The sequence below is a fragment of the Rhipicephalus microplus genome, chromosome 9 (assembly GCF_043290135.1).
Source record: "Rhipicephalus microplus isolate Deutch F79 chromosome 9, USDA_Rmic, whole genome shotgun sequence".
In the NCBI taxonomy this organism is placed as follows: domain Eukaryota; kingdom Metazoa; phylum Arthropoda; class Arachnida; order Ixodida; family Ixodidae; genus Rhipicephalus; species Rhipicephalus microplus.
Window position 1 is genome coordinate 56,388,694 of NC_134708.1, and position 24,609 is coordinate 56,413,302.

General features: G+C 48.1%; 1 protein-coding gene across 2 annotated transcripts in view; it reads right to left on the reverse strand.

Moving 5' to 3' along the window:
* The window catches only part of LOC119165060 (uncharacterized), a 47,886-nt gene that overhangs the window by 6,505 nt on the left and 16,772 nt on the right, over positions 1–24,609 (reverse strand). Inside the window, exons 1-2 of one of the 2 annotated variants that reach the window (XM_075872822.1) lie at positions 900–1,597; positions 730–832 (exon numbers count right to left, since the gene is read on the reverse strand). The exons of the other annotated variant lie outside the window; for it this stretch is intronic. Of the exons in view, the coding sequence (XP_075728937.1) occupies positions 730–832; positions 900–1,589 (793 nt within the window). The 5' untranslated portion in view covers positions 1,590–1,597. Of the gene's footprint in view, positions 1–729; positions 833–899; positions 1,598–24,609 lie in introns of those variants that run through there. 2 annotated transcript variants of the gene reach the window in all.

Consider the following 24,609-nt stretch of genomic DNA (forward strand, 5'->3'; position numbering starts at 1 on the left):
CAGTTGTTAGACAGCGTTCGTGTCAGGTACTTTCTTGTTTTTGATTGATATGTGGCGTTCAATTAACGTCCCAAAACCACCACATGATTGTGAGAGACGGCGTAGTGGAGGGCTGTGGAAATTTCGACCACCTGGGGTTCTTTAACGTGCACCCAAGTCTGAGCACGCAGGCCTTACTTTCTTGTTTTTCATGTGCTGCTTGCGCCGACTATCATGATTATGCTCCAACTAGCCCAATTTGCTCATAAGTTCAATATAGGAAACTTAGCTAGAACTATCAAACAGTCCTCATTAACAGCGCTGTGTTCGCGTACGGACTCAAAATAACTGCGGTGAAAACCCAGAGAGTGGAGTGACTAAGCATATTTCCGAATTCTTGGAACGATGTAGTCAAAGCTACGACCTTCAAGAAATTGATATAGCTACTCATGGCGCCAAATGAGCTTGTCCTACATTTTATTGGCCTGCGCTGTTGCATGGGGTACGCTTGAGTGCTCTTTGTGATCATTTGTGGAAACTGAGTATAGACGAAGAGTCACAAATTTATGAGAAAGGCTCATGAGGATTCGCTCCATGCAAATATTTCTGCTAAGAAACGGAGGAAGCACAACCAAGACAAGTTTATTACGTGTGCTGCAGGAATTGACCTTCGTTTACAAGGGTAGAGTTATGTAATGATCCTGTATTCAAACGGAAAGAAATAATGTAGCTTTTAAATTTGATGCTTACCCGCTGTGTTATGAACCGGCTGGAAAGGTTTTGTTCTGGAATGTGCGACATGTTCCTCACTTCGGAACGGGATCGTAAAACCAGGATCACCAGCCATGCCACCCTGCATAAAATGGCTCAGAACTTGTAACTTTACCAGCCCTCGCCACGTTCAAAAATGGCTCTCTTACGTTGCCTTTCTGTTCTACGGCATCGAAAATTTCTCGCTGCGGTCTTCCGTAGAGTGCGGCATCTCTTGTGCCTTTGGTACCCTGGTTCTCCTTGCTCTCAGCCTCCTTGGTCTTTGGATATGGCCTTGTCTCTTGTCCAGTCTCACCGCTGCCCTTGTCGCCCTTTTCGTCGTCCTTGAGGACCTGCACGACAGCACTCGAATTTTGTGACTGTTGGCAGTCCTCAATGCTAATTTGCCTCTTGCCCTCGCAATGTCTGTACTCGCTGTCTACTGCCCACTTCTCGGCTTCACCTACGGTTTCTGGCTGCGGGCTCACCACGAGACCACCGCTTCCTATGTCCTTGCCGTCCTTTTCATCGTCATTGAGGGCTTGCTTGACCATGCTCCAATTTTCTGACTGTTGACTTTCCTCGATGCTTTCGTTTCTCGTGCCCTGACCGTCACCACAGTTGTTGCTCTCTGCTTGATTCTCGGCTGAATCTACGGTTTCTGACTGTGGGCTCGCTTTGAGACTACGGTCCCCTTTGTCCTTGCTCTCGATGGCGAAGGAGCGTGCTGCGGATGAAATGTGCTTGCCTGCGGTCATGACGGCCACGTCGATGCGCGGAAGCAGGTCTGGCACGTATTGGTCCACCGCATACCAGCCAATGCCGAAAACGCAGAAGCCAACGGCGATGTGCCAGGCCATTGCGTCAGCTACAGTTGTTGTTGTTGTTGTTTTCTTATTGTTAGTGGCGCATACCCACTGTGGGGGATCGGCCAAGAATCGAGTGGTTTCAACATTTACTGTTCATATTTGGAATGATGGAGGTTTAACAGAAAGATTACCGATAGCCTAGGAAAGTGTGGTGCTAAATGTAATGCATACAAATATTTACATAAACAAATTTATTCTCAGAATAGAGCAATAATCAGCCTTTATACGTATATAATTATGTGAACCTGTTAGGATAATAAAACTGTGAAAAAGGGTTTATTGACGACTGTTGCGACGGTGGTCCTACGAAGAAACACGATCGTGCAAGAGCAATGGTCAAGCAGATGCCGGCGATGATCAGCACGAGCCGAGCGAGACAAGCCCAGCACCCAGTACCCAAGCGGTGGCGATGTTGCTTGCCAACGACGCTCTTTCTTCTTCACAATTTGCCCCCGCCGAAAAAGAGCCATCCTGGCGACCTAAGAGTCTGGAGGCAGAGGGCTATAATATGGCTTAAGGCGGGCGACGTGGACGATGTCACGTCCACGCCGGCGCATGTCGTCAGATGGGGAAAGTGGCTCGATGAGAAAATTCACCGGCGAGGTTTGCTCCAAAACGCGGTATGGGCCCTCGTACTTTGGAACGAGTTTTGAGGAAATGCCGGGGGTTTGGTAAGGAACAGCCAGCCATACAAGTGATCCCGGGGAATAGCTGGGGCTTTGGGAAGAGTCGACGTTGTTTTCTTTCTGGCGCTGTTGTTCTCGAGACGTAAAGGTGCGTGCGAGTTCACGGCACTCTTTCGCATTTCGGGCAGCTTCGGACACAGATGGGCATTCGGATGCGTCAGGACGGTATGGAAGGAGAGTATCGATGGTGTGGGATGGTTCGCGTCCATAAAGAAGAAAGAAAGGTGAAAATCCAGTGGTAGACTGTGCCGCGGTGTTATATGCGAACGTAATGAATGGAAGAATGCGATCCCAGTTAGTATGTTCGGATGTCACATACATGGCGAGCATATCGCCAAGGGTGCGGTTAAACCTTTCCGTGAGCCCGTTAGTCTGCGGGTGGTATGCCGTGGTCTTGCGATGAACAACATGGCATTCAGAAAGCAGAGACGTTACGACTTCTGATAGGAAGGCTCGACCTCGATCGCTTAGTAGTTCTCGAGGTGCACCATGTCGTAATATGAAGCGATGAAGGATGAAGGATGCTACGTCCCGCGCAGTGGCACTTGGAAGGGCGGCGGTCTCAGCGTAGCGTGTTAAATGGTCCACAGCCACTATAATCTACCGATTTTCATCTGATGTTGTCGGTAGAGGGCCATAGAGATCAATTCCGATCCGATCGAAAGGTTTGGCAGGGCACGGAAGCGGTTGAAGCGCACCGGACGAGTGGAAAGGCGGTGATTTGCGACGTTGACAGTCAGGACAGCCCATAACAAATTTTCGAACGAAATTATACACTCTGCGCCAGTAGAAGCGATGGCGAATGCGTTCGTAAGTTTTGAAAACTCCGGCATGACCACATTGGGGATCGTCGTGAAAGGAGGCGCAGATTTGTGATCGAAAGCTGCGCGGGACAACCAAGAGCCACTTACGACCTTCGGGGGCGTAGTTGCGTCGGTGTAGTAGCCGATCACGAATGGCGAAATGAGCAGCTTGACGTCGGAGAGATCGTGGTACCGCAGTGGTTGAAGATCCAGAAAGACAGTTAAAAAGAGAAGCGATCCACGGGTCCTTGTGTTGTTCACTGGTAAAGGAGTCGAGGTCGAGAGATGCGATGGAGATACCAGTGGTTCCGCAGGCCGAGTCGGGAGTTAAAGGCGAACGCGACAGGGCGTCGGCGTCAGAATGCTTGCGTCCGCTGCGATAGATGACACGAATGTCGTACTCCTGGATTTGCAGTGCCCACCGAGCTAGGCGGCCAGAAGGGTCTTTCAATGTGGCGAGCCAAGAAAGTGCATGGTGGTCCGTTACCAGGTCGAATGGGCGACCGTACAAATAAGGGCGGAACTTGCGAAGCGCCCACACTAGCGCCAAGCACTCTTTTTCAGTGACGCTGTAATTGGCCTCAGCTTTAGTAAGTGTGCGACTCGCATAAGCGACGACGTATTCGGAGTAGCCCGGCTTGCGTTGGGCGAGGACGGCGCCTAGACCAACCCCACTAGCGTCTGTGTGAACTTCCGTTGCAGCTGTTGGGTCGAAATGCCGAAGAATTGGAGGAGATGTTAGCAGACTACGGAGCGTGGCAAACGCGACGTCGCCGTCAGAAGACCAGGATGAAAGGTCTGCATCACCGCGTAGGAGGTTGGTCAGTGGTGACATGATCGATGCAAAATTTCGCACGAAGCGCCGGAAGTACGAACATAGTCCGACAAAACTGCGTAATTCTTTCAGTGTAGTAGGTTTCGGGAACTCAGCGACTGCTCGCAGTTTTGCAGGGTCGGGTCGAACACCATGCTTGGAGACGATGTGCCCTAAGATGGACAGCTCTCGCGCGGCGAAGCGGCACTTTTTAAGGTTCAGTTGGAGCCCAGCGTTGGTTAAACACGTCAGAACCAGTTGGAGCCGAAGCAGATGCGTAGGAAAATCGGGAGAGAAAACGACAATGTCGTCGAGGTAGCATAGACACACAGACCACTTCAGTCCACGCAGTGTGTTGTCCATGAGCCGTTCAAACGTGGCAGAAGCATTACAAAGACCAAATGGCATTACGTTAAATTCATACAGGCCATCTGGTGTAATGAACGCAGTTTTCTGGCGATCAGCTTCTGCCATAGGAACCTGCCAGTATCCAGATCGTAAGTCTAAGGAGGAGAAGAATTCGGCTCCTTGGAGGCTGTCAAGGGCGTCGTCTATGCGCGGTAATGGATAGACGTCTTTCCGCGTCACCTTGTTTAATCGCCGGTAGTCGACGCAAAATCGAATCGATCCATCTTTTTTTCGAACTAGAACGACAGGAGATGCCCAAGGACTGTGCGATGGTCGAATAACGCGACGGCGTAGCATCTCTTCGACCTGGTCGTTGATGACGTGACATTCTGCAGCAGAGACACGGTACGGTCTTTGACGCAATGGCTGGTGCGAACCGGTGTCAATGTAGTGGTGCACTGCGGAAGTCCGACCCAATTGCGGCTGGGAAACGTCGAATGAATTCGCGAAGTGCTGGAGGAGATTAAGAAGCTCGGCGCGTTCATGGGCACTTGAGGTGTCGGCGATGGAACTCGAGAAGGTGTCACTCGATGAGCACTTCAGTGGGGAAAGGGCATGAAGTTCGGTCGAGGCGCTACTGCACGATTCGTCTGGCATGCTAAGGAATAAAGAGGAATCGAGGTACTCCACTCGACCGAGACATTCGCCGGCAAGTAGCGTAAGCGGTGCAGAAAGGGGGTTGTGAACGAAAATATTGCTTCGGCCAGCAGTGACGTCGAGTGTAGCGAAAGGCAAGGAAACGGCTCTGCGGCTCATGAAAATGTCGGAAGGTGTAAACATTACTGTAGCATCGTTATAGTCATCGCAGCAAACCGGGACAACGGCAAGAGAGGCTGGCGGAATTTCAGTGTCCTCACGCACGACAAGTTTTGGCGACCGATCAAGGATTTCATGCAAAGGTTCGTCACACAGGTGCGAAAATTGAACTTCAGCGCGTGCGCAGTCGATGATGGCATGATGATTTGACAGAAAGTCCCACCCGAGGATAACGTCATGCGAGCACACCGAAAGTACGATGAACTCGACAACGTACATAGAGCCTTGGATGAATATGCGGGCCGTACAGGTGCCAAGAGGTCGAACTTGTTGTGCGCTAGCTGTACGAAGCGATAGTCCAGAGAGCGGCGTGGTCACTTTGAGTAGGGAGCGGCAGAGCTGGGCGGCTATAACAGAAACGGCAGCACCTGTGTCGACGAGGGCAAAGGTAGAAACACCATCGACAGATATAGCGACGACGTTAGCTGGTGAAGTGCGAGGACTTGAGCATTTCGACGACGGCGCAGTTCTTGCCTCTGGAGCTGCGGCGTTCAGTTTTCCCGGTTGGAGGAAGCGGGTCTAGGACGCATTGGGGACAGTGATCGCCTGCGAGGAGATGGGGAGCGGGGAGAGTGAGTTTGAGGCTGGTGTGACCGAGACTCAGGAAAGTTAGTGTATCCATACTGCGGTGAGGGATAGGGAGCAGGTATGTGCATGGGCTGTGGGTCATACGGTAACGGCCGAGTAGCGTCGTGGAGTGGTTAGGAGCGACGGTGACAATATCGTGCCACGTGTCCTGGAGTACCGCAGGCGTAGCAGATCGGTCGATTGTCAGGAGTGCGCCAGGAATTGCTGACTCGTGGTGCGGCCCAAGGTGTCGAAAATGGGGCGGAGTGGGGAGCGACTGAAGACATGGGTGGCAAATGCTGCTGGCGGGGTCTGCTACGTACCACCTGGGCATACGTGAGAGGCGCGGCCACGGGCTGCATAGCCGGCGCATGGGCAACAGGCATGGCCACAGGCTGCTGGTGGGCAGCGACGGGAACAGCCTGAGCTACCTCTTCGGCAATAACGTCGCGGAGTGGTGAGGGCAGACGAGAGGACGGCGGCTGCTGCGTGAAGGGAATTAACGACAGTTGCCGAGCTACTTCTTCACGCACAAAATCTTTAATCTCTTGCAGGGTTGGTGAGTGGTCGGGAACAGAAGTGAGACTGGAGAGCGAGTCGGCGTGTGAGGAAAATGGCCGAGTCAGGGCGCGCTGCTTGTTCAACTGGTCGAAACTTTGACACAAAGTGACAAGTTCCGCAACGGTGGCAGGATTACGGGCCAGGAGCAGCTGATATGCACCGTCATTTATCCCTTTGAGGATGTGTTGAATCTTCTCCGACTCGGGCATGGTGGTGTTCACACGGTTGCAAAGACCAATAATGTCTTCGATGTAGCTGGTGAAAGATTCCGTTGGCTTTTGTGCGCGAGTCCGCAAGCGTTGTTCGGCTCTGGACTTGCGGACTGCGGGTCGGCCAAAAACGTCAGCAAACAAGGTTTTAAAGATGAACCACGTCGTGATGTCGTTTTTGTGGTTGTTATACCACATTTCGGCCACGTCAGTGAGGTAAAAGATGACGTAAATCAATTTGTCCGCGTCATCCCACTTGTTGTTTGCGCTCAAAAGTTCATAGTTAGCGAACCAGTCTTCCACGTCGGTCTCATCAGCTCCGCTAAAGACCTTGGGCTCTCGCAAACGAAGAACGCCGGGGTTGCTGGGGGATGGAGTGGAAGAGCCAGGTTGCGCGTTGTTGGTAGCCATGATGGGAGGTAGCGTTCGGTTGCGCAGCTCCAGGTTCAGGCGACGGCGAATGGCAGCACCCAGGTTCAGGCGACGGGGAATGTCAGCACCTTCCACCAATTGAAAAAGGGTTTATTGACGACTGTTGCGACGGTGGTCCTACGAAGAAACACGATCGTGCAAGAGCAACGGTCAAGCAGATGCCGGCGATGATCAGCACGAGCCGAGCGGGACAAGCCCAGCACCCAGTACCCAAGCGGTGGCGATGTTGCTTGCCAATGACGCTCTTTCTTCTTCACAACTGGTTTATTAGTCAGCCTACTAGTCTCATCAATATAGTCCCGGACGGCCGCGCATACTGTCGCATTAGAGAAACCAGAAATGGAAGCTCCAACAGACAAAATGACAGGCAGAGATAAGTCCATACCAATACCACGTAAAGGTATTTCTAATAGGATTTTTCGTAATGTGTTAAACCGCCTGCAGGTCAAAAAGAAATGATCTATTGTTTCCAGTTCATCACAGAATGCACACAGTGGCGAAGGTGCCTGAGCAGACCTGTTCTTATAGAAATTTAGATTTGGTACGCGGCAACGCAGCCTTGTGATAGCTACTTCTTGTTTTCGAGTGCGGCAAAAGTCTCTTCGCCAGGGATATAATAAATAGCGATAATCTGTAGAGTTTGTTAGTGCTGAACCTTTAAAGACTTGCATCAGCGTACGTCTGCGGAATCGAGCAGCGCTCACATAAGCGGATGATGGACAGAGTGGTAGAATTGGTTGGCTGATTGACGACTTAGCTAAGGAATCGGCTATTTCATTTAGAAACAAACCTTTATGTCCAGGCACCCAAACTAATCGTACTTTTCTCAAATGCGCAGGTACTAGTGCACGGAACGCCTTTGTTACGTGATTATCAGCACCAACAGATAGTGCTGCACAGAGAGATAGGGAATCTGTTATTATGACAGCTGATGTAATTGCTGTATCTAACTTGCGTAAGGCGAGCACTACTGCCAGAAACTAAGCCACGAAAACAGGTATAAAATAGGGTAGTCGAAGGGAATAAATCCAATTTAAAATCGGACTGAAAATACCAACCCCTGACTTTTCGTCGTATTGCGATGCGTCTGTAGCAATAATAACGTTCGTTGTAATACGGCGCAAGTGATCTTGTAGTAAACCATCCAAAATATTATGGGGAAGTAATTTGGCATTATTAGAAAAAATGTCGTCGAATCGAATTTCTACCGGGGCTAAATTATCACGAATCGGCGTGATGTCGCGTATACGTACGTTTAGAGGCTCCAGTAAATTTTGCACATATTTAATTTGTGGCGTGTGAAATCGTGGCCATCTAGCAGCAAAAAATGATTCCGGGGTGGAAATAAAGGCCGTTTCTGAATGTCGTAATGGTGATTCATAAATTCTTAAGAATGTCTGAACAGTCAGAAGGCGAATTCTACAAGAAAGCGGAGGGACCCTCGATTCGAGATACAACACATTGTTGGCAACTGTTTTGGGAAGGCCAAGGCATAAGCGCAAAGCTTCTCTTTCCAGAAGAATTAGAGGCCGCAACTTGTAAGCTGGAACTCTAGAGAAAAGTACACAACCAAATTCCAAAATGGGACGAACGTACATGCGATATATCATTACCAATGTGTCTCTTCTCATACCTATGCGGTAATTGCTTAGCCTACGTAATATGCCAATGGCCTGCACACCTTTTCCGGCGATATATTCGATATGAGGTCGCCAGTTAAGCGATGTGTGATAAATTACTCCAAGGTATTTAACAGATTCCACCTGTGGTATATTCTCATGATGGTAAGACAGAGAGATGTTCACAGGGTAATGCAGCAGGAAAAGAAGGAGGGCACATTTACTCGGATTAAGTAAAAAGCTGTTGCCATCGAGCCAGCTCTCCAATATATTAAGGTAAGTCTGCAGCCGTTCATATAAGGTCTGAATGTTATCTGCCATCGCAAAAAATGCGATATCATCTGCATAAACATAAGTTGTTATATCCTGTTTACGTGGAATGGTGCTCATTAGTAAATTAAATAGCACCGGGGAAAGCACCGAGCCTTGCGGTACTCCGCTCGTTTGGGTATGAGTAGATGATGAAAACCCATCTTTAAAACATTAAATTTCCTGTCTGCGAGAAAATTGTGAACCCACGCTACTATGTATGATGGAAAGTCAAGGTATTTATCAAAATACAGTGCTCCACGGTATCATATGCTTTAGCGATGTCTAAAGTAACTAAAGCTGCATATTTTTTATGTAGCCGAGCTAATTGAAGTCGACTCTCTAAATCAATGTGGGCATCCAAAATTGAACAACCAGCCCTGAACCCAATTTGAGAAGGACTAAAAATTGACCTCATGGTAATAAGTTCATTAATTCGTATATTGATGATTCTCTCAACCAATTTCACCAAGTTTGATGTCAGTGTGATCGGCTCTATGTTATCCAACGTGTATGCATCATTTTCTTTTTTAGCAACAATACCATTTTGGCAAGTTTCCATTCTGGAGGTATCCATGCGTTCCCTAAAGAATAATTCACTAGTTCTAGCAAAAGATTAGGTGATTCCTGGAGTAAACATTTTAACATAGAGTTCGTAATACCATCTGGTCCGGGAGCCGTCCTCGGTAAGCATAATACTGTCTGACTCAATTCAGCTAAAGAAACTTCTGGAAATTCATGCAAGTTTACCAGAACGGGCTGAATAGCCAAAAAATTAGCAGTGAAGCGGCGTTCTAAACCTTGCGCTACGTCTTCTAGAGGGGGGTTCATTTCTTCCGGTGTCAAGATACATGACTGTAACGTTAAAGGTGCTGGCAGTACCTTTCTTGTCCGAAGATAAGTGAACAAAGCCCGCTTATTTTTAGATTTAGAAAGGTAATCAAAATGTCTACTGTCGTATTCTTCTTTCGCGCGGTTCACTGTACGCTTAAATACGCCAGCAAGGAATTGATAGTCCTTCCAGTTTGTTGGGCTCTGATTAAGAAGAACTTTTTTCCAAGCGGCTTTTCATCTTCTATAATCGCGCGTACACTCATCATTCCACCAACGAGAGGAAGATCGTTTATTGGATGGAATAGAAAATTCGGGATTTTTTCTAGATCCCTCCAGCATTGAACCAATCGTAGATGCAATCTCCTTAGTACTGGCATTTCCAAGCTTGGAAATGGCAGAACGGAGGCAGGTTTGAAATTTGCTATGGTTGATGTATGTGCGTTTTGGCTGATCTAAAGGTATTGTTGGACAAGTAATGTCAAAAACTAATGGAAGATGGTCGCTGTTAGTTGCCGAATCCAGAGCAGCCCATGACGAAACCTTGATTGCATTGGAGCAAAACGTTAAATGCAATACTGAGCTAGTTTGACCTCGGACAAATGTTACATGATCTTTATTCAGACAGGAGAGGTTGTGATCAATAGTCCATTCCCATAGTCGCCTACCACAAGAATCGGTCCTTATACCCCAAGACAAATGATGTGAATTAAAGTCTGCTGTGAGTATAATTTCCTTTTTACATGCTACCAAAACGCTGTCAAGATAACGCGTACTTTGCACACCGAAGGGGAAGTAACAATTTACAATTGAAAAAGGGTGGTATCCGATGGAGGCGGAAATGTTGTAGGCCCGTGTGCTCAGATTTGGGTGCACGTTAAAGAACCCCAGGTGGTCTAAATTTCCGGAGCCCTCCACTACGGCGTCTCTCATATTCATATAGTGGTTTTGGGACGTTAAACCCCACATATCAATCAAAAGGGTGGTATCCGGGGAGACACAAGTCTAATGCTAATATTTCACAATCTAAGTCTAACATTCTGAAAGAAATTTTCGCCCTATGGCATAATTTACCTGATACAAGGATCATTAAACCACCACCACGAGGTGGGCGATCTAATCGAAAAGAACGAAAACCTGCAAGATGGAAATTTTTATCTGGTGTGAGCCAAGTTTCTTGGAGAATTATAATATCAAGATTAAAGTTATTGCAAAAGTAATGTAAGTCGGTTGAGGCTGAGAATATAGAACGGCAGTTCCACTGTAGTACCCTCAACTGACCTATGGTGTTGAGCGCACCACAGAGGCGCATGTCGCGCCCCTGTTAGCATCTTCACGCGAAATAGTTGATGCATTCCGTTTAGATTTGGACTTGAGATCGGTGAAGATAGGGGATGTGGTACGTTTATTAGTTCGTATATCGAGTTCCATATCTGTAGCAGTACTTCTGCTCGGCTGAGGCGAATGTCGGTCCAAGTGCACCTGTGTTCGTGACTGCTTAGCCTTGCCTGCAGATGCAGAAAGTTCATCCAACACTACGTTGCATAGCTGTGTGGCATCGCTGGTAATGTCTAATACTGCAGGTTCTGTACTAGTCTGTACTGTTTGTCCAATCTGATTTGAAAGAATTTGCACCAAACAGTCGGAAAGGTTAGATATGAGTTTATCCATTGCCTTACTCACTGCCTTTTCCACAGCAGTTTCAATAGCATGCGATAGGTTTGAGTCCATACTGGAAGTGCAGCGCGCTGTAATACCAGAGTATCCAAAAGCCCTGTGTCTAACTATGCCAGTGGCTTCCCTTCGAGAACAGTGGCGGTGGTCAATAAATTCTAGGATTTGAACCTCCCGGGAACGAGCGGAACAGTCAGAGTTGTCGGCGCATTGACCACCCCCACAGAGACAACACTTTTCCACTGTTGCAGTACACTTGCTTGAAGGATGGCTCTCTCCGCAGGTGCTACAACGAACGTTAGATTTACATGCTCCCGCACTGTGGCCGAATCTCCAGCAGTTCTTGCATTGAATCGGACGAGAAGCGAGGGGTTCTACTCGGAAGATCAGTGGCCAGAATTTTATTTCTGATCGGCATTTTGTGCCCACAAATGTCGCGATGACAGATTCAGTTGGAACCCTCTCGTTGTCGACTAGGCGATTACACCGGTAAATTGAAATTACGCCTGCTCCAGAGAGCCTGTCTAGGGTCTCAGATGGACTCAGCTTGGAGTCGACTCCCCGTACAAGGCCTTTGGTACATGCAAGGTGAGGCGGAATAAAAGCACTCACCGGGGTAGCAGCAAACGAGGTGCATTTGAGAAGATCCTGCACGCAGGTATGATCCGGCGACCTAAACACGATACCACCTCACCCAAATGGGCGCACATCTGTGATGGTCTGGAAATGGTTTGCAGTTGTCTTAAGTTCCTTTTAAACCGCCTGGGGGTTTGTAAGTCTGATGAAGCCTCCATTTGTAGGTACCAGTGCCACGGGAATGCTGTCGATACCACTGCGGAAAAAGGAGTCTAACGGTAATTCGTTAGAAGGCAGGGACGCTGAACAGGCGGATCGCGCCTGGCCAGGAGAAGTAGTTGACATGAGCACTAGGGATATGGTTAGACTCAGAAACAGATAAACTATAAATCCGACTCTAAGACAGAAAGTTAAAACCACTCAATCCTCAGCCAAGAACACCCCAGCAGGTTGAGCACGGGCAAGCCCAGTCTCTGTTCCCTGGTTTCCACCGAGCTTCTCGTGGAACGCTTCTCGTGGTTCAGCTACAGCTTGTTTGTTTATTTCCTTCGATAAATGGCACCTACCCACTTTGGGGGATACTCAGTGGTTACGCTTCTTCTAATCAGTCACTAATGTGGCTTCTACCCACGATGGTGGTCGGCCGAGCAATTCCTTCCTTCCTCAGTGCCCGGAGTGAACCCTGTGCTTCTTTCTGCCTGGCACTGCGACTTACTAATGTTCTTAATGAGAGCAGAAACACCCACTATCAAGAATATTTTTGTCCCTTGTCACTAGCTCCTACCCAATGCAGAGATTGTCAGAATAATCTGTGAAATTTCCCCCCAAGTTGTACCATAGACGAGAGCACGCCTATCTCGTACCCAGGCGCTTTTGGGCGGTATACTCTCGCTCCCTGCGACGCCCTAATTTGTATTGAACTGGCAAGGCGTGCCTCGCTAGCTTGGAAAGCAGTGGCTCTGGAACTTTAAAATGCGAAAAAGCGCCTGTTCACACTGCGCCCGCTTACAAAAGGTCATCTACTACTACCACTGCGTCGTCTTAGGATGCGACAACAACCAGCGCAAGAGGGAGAAATTGCTGAGATCTGCCTGTGAATTTCCCAGTGCATCACGGGAATTGTGCCGGTGCGGTGTTTTCAGCTTTCGCTGATTTCCATCATTCCATCAAAAAAAAAATATCACAGCATATCTATGGAGTGAATGATGATGAGTGGGGCGAAGCTTCGAAGGGTTTTATCGGTAAACTGTGAATGATTCGTTGTCAACGTCCATCCGTCCGTCCGTCAGTCCTTCCTTCCTTCCTTCCTTCCTTCCTTCCTTCCTTCCTTCCTTCCTTCCTTCCTTCCTTCCTTCCTTCCTTCCTTCCTTCCTTCCTTCCTTCCTTCCTTCCTTCCTTCTTTCCGTCCTTCCTTCCTTCCTTCATTTCTTTCCTTTCTCTCTTTCTCTCTCTCTTTCTCTCTCGCTATCTCTTTCTTTCGTTCTTTTTCCTTCCTTCCTTCCTTCCTTCCTTCCTTCCTTCCGTCCGTCCATCCGTCCATCCGTCCGTCCATCCGTCCGTCCGCCCACTGAAAGTACCACCATCTCGCATCTTTTCATTGTATATTCATGACATACAAGTACTTCCAAGGGACATTCCACGGACTAAAACGAGAGATACATACAGGAGACACACCACTCACATTACCCACGTTATAGGAGCATCGCTTCTATAACGAAAAAAAAAACCAGTAACCTGGACGATTTGTTCAGCGGCTCATTTCACACTACATCGAGTCTCACACTGCGTGGACTCTGCCAGAGAGTTTTGAATTGGCGGAATATAGGCACCCGGCAATGCTGTTTACGAGATCTGATGGTAGCACCAGAACACACAGCCTAGCGAGCAGGCGCAGCAAAACCGAGTCTTCCAATGCGTAGCCTAGCGAGTAGACACAGCAAAACCGAACTTGCACGTGCATAATATTTTCTTTTTAGTTGTGAGCAAGAGAGTCGCAGCTGATTATGTAAGCGCCTAGAAATCGTTCTTTGAAAACTTGCCAAAAAGGGCACTGACACTTCAGCGTGTCACTGTGTTCAGTTAGCGTTCCATTTTCTTAGTATCCCTGGTAGTCGGTACCAACAATGCTGAGGCGGCTCAAAGAGCTTCGTTGCGTCCTCTGATCCACTCTCGGGTGCCTATAGTACACCTTAGGAATCAATGTATGAAGAGCCACACCTAAACCCATAACTGTAAGCGCCAACCAGTTATTACTGGTTACTAGAGTGAGAGGGGAATGTCCCTGCATTTAAGTGCTAGCGCAGCGATTCCTGGCTTTTTGGCAGGCAGCTTCTGTTAGACTTGAAAATCTGATTGAGGCTGCGTGGTTAGCGCTTTCACCCGACGCCCACCTGGAACACCTCGCTCAAACGACGCCCTTGAAGGGGTCTCCCATTGTTCAGATCAGTGCCAACAAAGCTCATCTCAGCTCTGGTACGCAGCTTGAGTCTCTAAGGTAACATATACAGCCTTAATCCTGAGTCACGGCTCATTTTCTGCCGTTCAAAGCTAGGCAAAAAAATTGTTGGAAGGTGGAAAAGCTTGAGGTCATTAGAAACATTTCACCACAAATACAATCCACGCGGAATATCAAGTGTGGAACAACCTTTAGTCGCACCATGTTACAGATCTGGCGTCGGCGGCGCCGTCCACACCCCCACTGCGCATGCTCGCGTCTTACGTCTCGTGCCGCATGCTTGCGTCTCGTGCCGACTGTCGCTTCCCTCCCACTTTCTCAACTCGTAAGGCCGACGCAGGCAACGTCTGCCAGCAAAAATGAAACCGACTCCTCGCGCTACGCAGCCGTTCACTGGCCAACTCGCAATTGAAGGCACTGGATCACGCGTTCAAAATTCAGTCAAGGGTGTCGTTACTTGGCTTTCCCTTGACTCGAGTAGATGCGATGAAAGCAACAGTACTTTAAACCAGTAGTGAAACACAACCTAACGTCGGCGTTCCACCGCTCGCTGAGGCCAAGGGTGTCTTTACTTGGCTTTCGCTTGACTCGAGTAGATGCGATGAAAGCAACAGTACTTTAAACCAGTAGTGGAACACAACCTAACGTCAGCGTTCCACCGCTCGTTGAAGCCAACGCTTCTCCTTCACACGATAAATATTAATAATAATAAATACAAAGAAACCATTAGGTATGCCCAAACCATACCCAATTACGCAACATTCAGGCCAAACTTACACTACTCTGCGACGCGTTTGCTCCAAGGAGGATTATTCTTTAATTCTCCTTGGTTTGCTCTAGTTGTCCTCTTCGGCTTTTTACGGGCGGAGCTCCCTACGTGGTAGGTCGTTCCCTCCTCTCTATTAGTAATCGTTTGTAGCCTCACCTAGTTTATGAGTTGCTCAAAAGATGGCATCGTGCGTTTATGTTGTTGGGAAATATTTTATGTAGTTTCCTCAGCATATACATGGAGGGAATTATGATGAGTGGGGCGAAGTGTTCGTCCGGCAGTCCATTTGCCCCTCCATTCACCCGTCTGTGCTTCAGCCCATCCGTACATGCGTCCGCGAGCCCGTCCGTCTTTCCATGAGTCCGTCCGTCAGTCTGTCCAACCATGCTTCCGTCCGTCAGGGATTATGTCCTTCCATCTGTCCATCAGTGAGTATGGTTCGTCCACTTCGTTTGTCCAAGCGGACGCACGGACGGACGAAGGAATGCAAGAACGGATTGAAACACGAACGGATGGAAGGACGGATGGACGCTTCGCCCCACTCATCTTGATTTACTGCGTGCATGGATATGCTCCAATTTTTGAAGGAGTTCTTTAAGATGTCATCAACCTAGTCTCCAAGTAATTATCTAGTAACCTGATTATCGTCGTTTACTGGCTCTCGGATGGCATGGCACATAACTTCCTTGAATGGGTCAATAAAAAAATGGCACCGGATCTGCATGTTAAATTACAAATGCCGTCGAAAGACGATAGTCTTGCATCTGGAGAGAGTGAACAAACATTTATTTGATGTTCCGTGCGAGAAAATTGGCGAATGGTATTCTGGAGGCACTGCGTTAGAGGGCCTCGAGCGTGCAGCGGAGGCGAACGAGCGCATCGAGGCACATTAGACATGAGCGTCATCTGGCAGTTATCTTCGAAAACAAAGGAAGGCGTGCGCACCTGCGGAGAAAGATGCGTGCCATTCTCGGAGGCGATAAGGAGTAGAGCGCAAAGCGACGGGCAGGTGCCACCACCGTGTCGTTTTAGCAAAGAGTTGGCAACACTTGCCTTTTTCCGCCCCGTGTTGCACTATCAGTGCAGCGGGTTTAACGCCACAGTCCTTAGAATTACTTGTGTGCGCCTTTTATAGTATAAAGGCACACATACAAAACGTCGCCGTGTTTTTATGGTACCTCAGATATGCACAATGATTGCTTTTTAATTGACAATCGCACAGGTATGAGCCCTGGATTTTGAGCAATATTGGTGGGCGCTGCGGAGGGCGGGGTCGGCCGTTTGAGGTATCGTTAAGGGCGGACAAACAGACAAACGTACAGACAGACAGACAGACAGACAGACAGACAGACAGACAGACAGACAGACAGACAGACAGACAGACAGACCAATATTTTTCCGTCGAAGGTCCCCAAGAAAGACTATCGTATTTAAAAAGTGTAGTTAAGGCACTGGCGGCGTCACCCTTTCACGTGCGGCGCTCACCATTCGCGCGAGACCGTTTTTCCCGCCTTTTCCCGTGGAGCTACACCACGGCCCCGATTGCACCTTGCGTTACTATAGAGCGAAAGCAGATATATGATAACAATGACAATAGTGTAGTTGTCCGCTGTCCATGGTGCCCGTAACCGTTATCGCGCGCGAAATAGTGAAATATGAAGTGAGAACAACGCTACTCTTCTTCGATTAAGAAGGTGTCTGCTTCCGTGACAGAGCAGGTCACGATATCACTGGCGATGAAGGGCCCTTCATGTCCTTAAATATTTGCGGACTCCAGCGCTGCCGTCGGGTCATTTGCTTCAGGAGTGATCTCCAGGGAGTTTGCTGATATTCTCAGGTCAGGGGCTATATGAGGCTTTCACACATTACCTAGTTCCTGGCCCACATGTGTTCAGGAATTCGTGCAACCGTGTTACGAACGTCGAAGGACTCGCCCATAACCATGCGCGAAAAAATCACGAGCCGTGGTGGTATGAGCCGGTTCAGAAGCGAGTTCACAGAGAGCTTCAGAGATCTATTTAAAACTTTTAACGAAGTTATTTTCCACTACCTACAGTCAAGGCGAAGCTACCTCGTCCCGCATTCCATGCTCACAAGACCGCAGTCGTCGGCTTTTAGGTTGCTGCAGGCAGGCTCGTTTTCTCGTAGCACGTCCAGTCACTTCACTGAATGCCTAAACCCAAGATATCCTAGCTCTGGGGTAGATAACTGCAAACTCGCTCACATACTCTGGTAATGGCTGGCGTCACGCAGCGTAAAGTTCAGCATAGAACAGGAAGAGGGCCCTTAAAAGCACCGAGCTCTAAGTCCAGCTCTCAGCCGTCAAGGAGGCTGGCGAACGGGGCGGAGGGCCATGGTCTACGAATACCGGCGCGGAAACGGCCAATAACTGCGGTGAACCTCTCTTTTGGGGTTGCCTGATCTTAAGGGTCAAATAAAGTTTACTTCGCCTTCACCTCCAGAAACGTCAGTCACTCTTACTGACTTAACAGTGTCAACTGCTGTTAACTCTTACTGACTTAACAGCAGGTAAGGTTTCGTGCCCTCAGCCTCACTTTTCAAGATGAAGTGATTGCGTCAGCCTCGGCGACACACACCGTCGATGGTGCCTGCTATTCTTCCCTTGCACTCGCTACCTACCTAGCCATAGGCAAGGAGCCATGGCTCTGGCATCAGTGATGAGTGTTTTAGGTCCTGATATGATATATCAAAAGCTATTATATATATATATATATATATATATATATATATATATATATATATATAAATATATATATATATATATATATATATATTTAGACTGGAGCTCACACTGCTGTTCGTGAAAGCAAAAATGAAATAAAACAAAATCTATCAACTGATGAAATGAGAACTATAGGGCCCTCTTCGCGGAATTCAAGTATTCTACCATAAAGTCGTGGTGGTGCTTAAAACCTCTTCGCGAAAACACCCTATACAAGCATATTGTCGGGCAAAAAATCTTGTTTAGATATGTAATTTAGCATCCTATGAGAGAGAGAGAGAGAGAAATAACGTTTATTGCATCCGTCTAGAATGGCGGGGGAGGAGGCTTCGGCCTCTGCCCCCAATCATCCCCTAGCCATCGGCCGGAATTCCTTGGGACTCGGCGGTGGTCAGGGCGAGACCGATGACTAGACGCTGTTCTTCGGCGTCACGGCTGTGTAATAAGGCCTCCCAGGATTCTACGTTTCTACTTGGATCATCGTAGGATGGGCAGGTTCATACCATGTGCACTAAACCCGCAGTGCTGTTGCAGTGCACACATCTGGAGCTGAACACTTCCGGGTGCCATTTACTGTACAGGTGAGGCTTCGGAAACACCCCGGTTTGAAATTTTCGCCACAGAATTTCCTCCTTTTTGCTCAGCTGTTTAGCTGCCTCGTGATAAATCCTACGGTGGAGTTTATAGTGTGCGGCGATTTCCTGAAACGTTCGTAGTTCGTCTCTTGTGGAGAGGGGCTGCTCGCGAGAAGGCGGCGGGTCAGCGTCATTCGACCGGAAAGTGAGCCCTCGGGCGATCGCGTGCGCCTTCTCATTCACCTTCAGACCTTGATGGGCCGGGGACCATACTAGTGAGATTAGCTCTGCGGGTACTGGTCCTTGTCTTAGAATTTTGGCGGCTGTAGCAGAGATCCTGCCCATATCGTAGTTTTTAATGGCTGCCTTAGAGTCGCTAGCTATCACTCGAGTGCCTTTTCGAGCTATTGCCAAAGCAATCGCAAGTTCTTCTGCCTCTGTGGTGGTTGTGTTCTTAGAGGTACAGCACGAGACCAGGTACCCGTTCTCGCGAACCACTACCACTGTGTGTGCTCCCTTTCTTTCGTATTCTGCAGCGTCCGTGTAAAGCACGCCAGATCGACCTTCAAGCTTCGCCTGCAGGGCTACAGCTCTAGCTTTGCGTCTGCCTTCATGAAACGCCGGATGCATGTTTTTCGGCAGCGGTATAATTTTCAGTCTTGCCCTAGTTGATTTAGGTATGCTAGTGGTCTGCCTAGAACACTCCGTGTGCTCGAACCCCAAGCGCTCCATGATTTTCCTCCCGGTTCTACTTCTCAGAAGTCTTTGGTGCTGTGATATCATGGCGGCTTCTATTAGTTCATCCAAAGTGTTAGAGACACCCAGTCCAAGAAGTTTAACCGTAGAGGTGTTCGGGGGAAGCCCTAGCGCAGTCTTGATGCCTTTCCTTATAATGGCTTCAATTTTATCTTTTTCTGCTATACTTAATTTAAGATAAGGGGCAACGTATAGTACACGGCTTATCACGAAAGCTTGATTTAATCTTAAAAGATTGGCTTCCTTCATCCCCGCATTATTGTTAGAAATGCGCTTAAGCAGGCGGTACGTCTGGTTCGCACTAGCTTCGAGTCTCCGGATAGTTTCAGTGTTTTTTCTATTTGCTTGTATGCGCACCTCTAGAATTCTAATACTGTCTATGGTTGGAATAGCATTACATTCACTCGCAAAGCGATGTCACAACCCCTTCCGAGGGGATTGTTTGTTTTCCTTTTTTGCGATGGTAGAAAAAGAGCCTCTGATTTTTCTTCCGAGCATTTTAACCCTAGTGGTTAGAGATATTGTTCGATGGTATCTATAGCCGCCTGAAGTGCGCTTTCAATATGTCTGTCACTACCCCTGTTTATTCACAGCGTCACATCGTCTGGGTATATTGTGTGGTGCCAATTTTCGATTCCTTCTAACTTCTCAGGAAGTCCAATCATCGCTATATTAAAAAGAGTCGGAGAGAGTACAGACCCTTGGGGCGTCCTTTTATTCCCCAATTTATTGTTTTCGAGCGACTGCCCTCCCATGCTGATAGTGGCTGTACGATGTGAGAGAAAGCCCCTCACGTAGTTGTATGTCTTGGCGCCCACGTTTAGCGCACTAAGGTTCTTAAGTAAGGCTTCATGTTTGACATTGTCAAACGCCTTGGAGACGTCCAGACCCACAATTACTTTGGTGTCAACAGTCTTTTTGTCTACTATCTCCTCCTTTAGCTGTAGCATAATATCGCACGTCGATAGGTGGCATTTCAAGCCTATCATAGTATCAGGGTGCAGGTTTTCATCTTCCATGAACCTAGTCAGTCTTGTTTGGATGACGTGCTCCATCAATTTTCCTTTGCAAGATGTGATGGAAATGGGTCTGAGATGTTCAAGACTGAGCTTTTTCCCTGGCTTAGGAATGAAGACTACATTGGCCGTTTTCCAAGTTTGCGGTATTTCTCCCTTGTCCCAGCATTCTTGCATATAAGCTGCAAGTTGACGAATGGAGCCGTCGTCAAGATTCCTGAGCATTCTGTTGTTGATTTTGTCCGGACCGGCAGCCGTTTTTGTTTTAAGTCGGTTAATTTCAGCCTTGACTTCTCCAACCGTGATGGGGCTGTCTGGGTCCGGGTTTTCTGAACCAGCGTAGTCAGGGAGCTTTTGAGATTCTACGCAGCAGAGGTATCGATCCCTAACCTCCGTTAATAATTCCGTCGTCTGACCTTCATATTTATACACAAGCTTTGGAAGTTGCTGTCGGGCCTCCGACTTGGTTTTCTCTGGGTCTAATAGATGGCTAGTAGCTGCCATGTTTTAGCACTGCCAATCTCTCTATCCATCTGATCACAGATACTACCCCACTTTTGCTTGGTAAGTTCCAATGCATTATCTTTGATCTCTCTATTCAGTGCAGCAACTTCCTTTCGGAGATTCCTGTCACCTCTTTTCTGACTGATTTTTGGCTCTAGGTTTTCTTTTTCTCCCACATGCTTACAAGATGTCTATCAACAACTTCCTCATCGCCAGCGTCAATCTCTTCGGTAGCGTGCTGAACCGACTGGATCACCCCTTTACTCCAATCGTTAATATCATATATGAGGCCTTGTTCCGACCTGATATTTCTAAAGGTCACCCAATCTGTAGTTTTAACTTTTCCCTTATTGATCACCAGCGGGCCATTGGCAACGATAATCTCTAAAATTCTATGATCTCTACCTAGGTCTTCGCCGGTATTGCACCACGTGGCGGCGGTGGCACTGCTGACCAGGGTAAGATCTGGCGTCGTGTCTTGAGATACGCTGTTTCCTTTCCTCGTTGGATGCATTGGGTCTGTTATAAGTATGAGCTCATGTTGTTGAATTTCGTTCCACAAATTTCTGCCCTTAACCTGGGTGGATTTATAACCCCATGCCGTATGATGCGCATTAAAGTCCCCCAAAATCAATAGTAGACCGTTTGCTGAAATAACCTTTGTTTTCGTGAAAAGATCACCAAAGTTGATTTTGCGCTGCCTGGGGGAACTATACAAATTCAGGATAAAAAGACGCTTGCGAGGCACGAGTTCGACTAAAACATGATCGATCTGCGAGTTCCCCGTCTTGTGCTGCAATGTCGTAATGTTTCTCTTTATGAAGGTCGTAACTTGGGTATCATTACCCGACTCGGCAAAAGATTTGTAACCTGCTAATTTTGCATTTTTGCCACACTCCTGGATCGCAATAACTTCCGGTCGATCGGCGTTGGTAAGAAAAGATTGTAAAACCGCATGTTTGCGCGAGAAAACCCTACAGTTTCACTGCCAAATCGTATTACTGCAAGAGTGTAGAGCCATCTTGGTTTAGCTTGAGCGCTTGGCATAGCCATTCTATCTGTCGGTCCCTGCTAGCAAATTCAAAATTCAGCCTTAATATGCTCAATAGCGTTGCCTACTTGTTTCATCTGTTTTAGTACAGCTTGGAGCATACCTTGTAATGACTTTGTTTCCACCTCAAGCGCTTCAATGCTCGCTCCGTGATTTTCTTCAATTTCGGTTTCTTTAGCCCTCTTCTTCTTTAAAGGCGGTTGGTTTGCTACCAGGGGGTTTCCAACGCCTTCCCTGGTTTACTGGTTAGATGAGCCTTAATTTCATCAAGCCGTTTGCGTAATTCCGCATTTTGCTCCTGTAATATCCTGTTTTGCTCTTTAAGAGCATTAATCATCTCTGTATTAGCATCCTGGGAGACCTTAGTTACCGAACCCACTTGTGGTCCTGTGGATTTTGACTTCTCCTGGGCACAATCACCACCATCATGGGATGCCTTGTGAGAAACTCCCGGCTTCTCCAGCGGTCGCAATCGGGAGAAGGATTCCGAGCACCCTCTCGATCTACTTCGATGCTTGGATTTGCGCCTCGAACGATCTTGAGCCCCGTCTGTCCTGCTGTGCCGCTGTAGGCCCTCTTAGGCCTTGCGTCGTTCTTGCTCCAGCGCTTCTTCCAGCTTCATTTCCCACTGTCGCTTCTTCACTATATAAGGTGTCCGAAAAATTTCTTTGCACCTTTTGTCTCCGGTCACGCGCTCCTTGCTACACAGACGGCACCTCGGCGTACATTCATGGTCCTTGGGTGGGGAGGCCACCCCACAACCTCTGCATTTTTCGTGCGGGCTGTCACATACGTCGGATTGATGTCCCAGCTCACCACACTAGTAACACACTTCATATCTCTTCTTGTAAAGAAAAGATTTCATCGGCGTCCCAAAGCAGATCATCCATCTAGGCACGTAGTCGTCAACAAAGGTGATGATTAGCGAAGTTGAGTTGCCCATCCTTCGCACACCAAGAATAGGACGATTCTCTCCGTGTGAGAAAGCCAGTTCCAATTCTCTCTCAGAGAGTCTGACATCAAGTCCACGTACCACTCCTTTGCCACAGCTTTCAGGCGCAGCCATGTATGTCTTCACCTCGTACTCCTTGCCGTCGAGCTTTACGACTTTCAGGTCCAACATTTTCTTGGCATCATCCTCCCTGGGCGTGCTGTATATCAATGTTCCTTGCTTGTCGTTGACAACGATCCTGTCCTCCTCCCGACCTTTCTGCCATGGAATGCCTGCTGCCATCCTTACTGCTCCACCAATCACAGGTGCAGAGTGTCTGGTGAGCGTCAGTCCTTCTTTGGGCCTGATAATAACCTTGTGATCCACGTTCGGAAGACGCGGTAGATGCGACGCTACTGACCGCTCCGCGAGCTTTTTTCCCGCCGCTTTATATGAGGGTCTCCCGCTTACACCATGCTTGTCGCCATTGAAGCTGGCCGGCATCGTCCTGCCTTCTTTTCCGCATCCACTGCTGGTAGACGCCGCCCTGGTGGCGCCATCGCGTTCCCGTTGTTGACTCTCCTGGAGCTCCGCCACTCGTTTCGACACTTTCGTCACCCAGTCCGAGCTTTCCAATTCTTCTTGATCGGCATCTATACCATTAACAGTCACTTCCATTGTCATAGTGCCTCCGCAGACGCTCTACGAGCCGACGCCTAGAGCCTCGAACGCCGATCCCACCACCTCAGCGCTAGGCCTAACGGTGGAGTTGGCGAGACGCACAATGTAGCCGAACACCGAAGGCGCAATAAAATCCTTTAAAATCTACTTACAGTTTTCAGAATGTTAGCCACAGGATCCTGAGCGCGTCCGCAACCACACACAGCACTTTATCAGCTGGCTGTTGTCCTTTGCGCGTGAAAAAGTGGTCATTTTACGGAACCGACGTGGAGCCGTGTCTCACGCCATTGCGAGCCTCGCCGAAAAATAGCATCCTATGAAAAACCACCCGGCCCGTGCGGAAGGCGGAGCACTGTCACAGCGCAAGCTGGAAGAGCGGCCGCTCAGAGCGTTTTTTAGACAGTATTTAAGTAACTATCACTCACAACTGAAGTATCCACTACGCCATTAATCATTGTGTAGTAGGCAGGTATGCATTATGCCATCCTTTGTCATTCTTCAGAGAAGCCTGGTACCTTCTGCACGCTTGCAAGGAACTTTGTGAAATTTTTTTATTGTTGTGCCTGACGACGATGAAGAATTATGACAGAAGCATTTGTAGTCTTCAAAATTCAAAAAAAGGGTACGCGCCATAGTTATTTTGTCAAGAAGGTCAAACTTTTTAAATGGTTGGAGCGTTCGACGACCCACTTTTTTCGCAATTCGCATTATATGAGACCTGATTGTTATTTTGCTGTTATAAAACGCTTTATTACTGATATTAAGCGATTCCTTTCCCGACATCAAGCTTCTATGAGGCCAGTTTGCAAAGCAGTTACAAAAAAACCACCATGGCTCAGTGATTGAATACTGGGCTCGTACGCAAGGAACCCGGATTTAAATCTCAATAAGTCCTTCGTGCGATAGTGGTTATGGACACCAGTGGCGGCGGCGGACAACTACAGTGCGCACGTGAGCTGTATTGTGATTTCATAACAGCTCTTGCTGTAAAATAAAACACTAACTAGGCATGACCCCCCCCCTACCCCACATAGTCCCTAGTGCATTCGGAGATGCAGCCATAAAGTTGATGCCAATAATGTTTCCAGACTCTAAAAATGTCAGAAATGTTTAAGTGTGATAGAAAGAAGCTTAAGTGATTTGCGAAGGCCTAGGCGCCTGTTTAGAAAAAGAAGCAATCACAAATGAATCACACAAGCCACGCATATATTGCACAACTTCAATT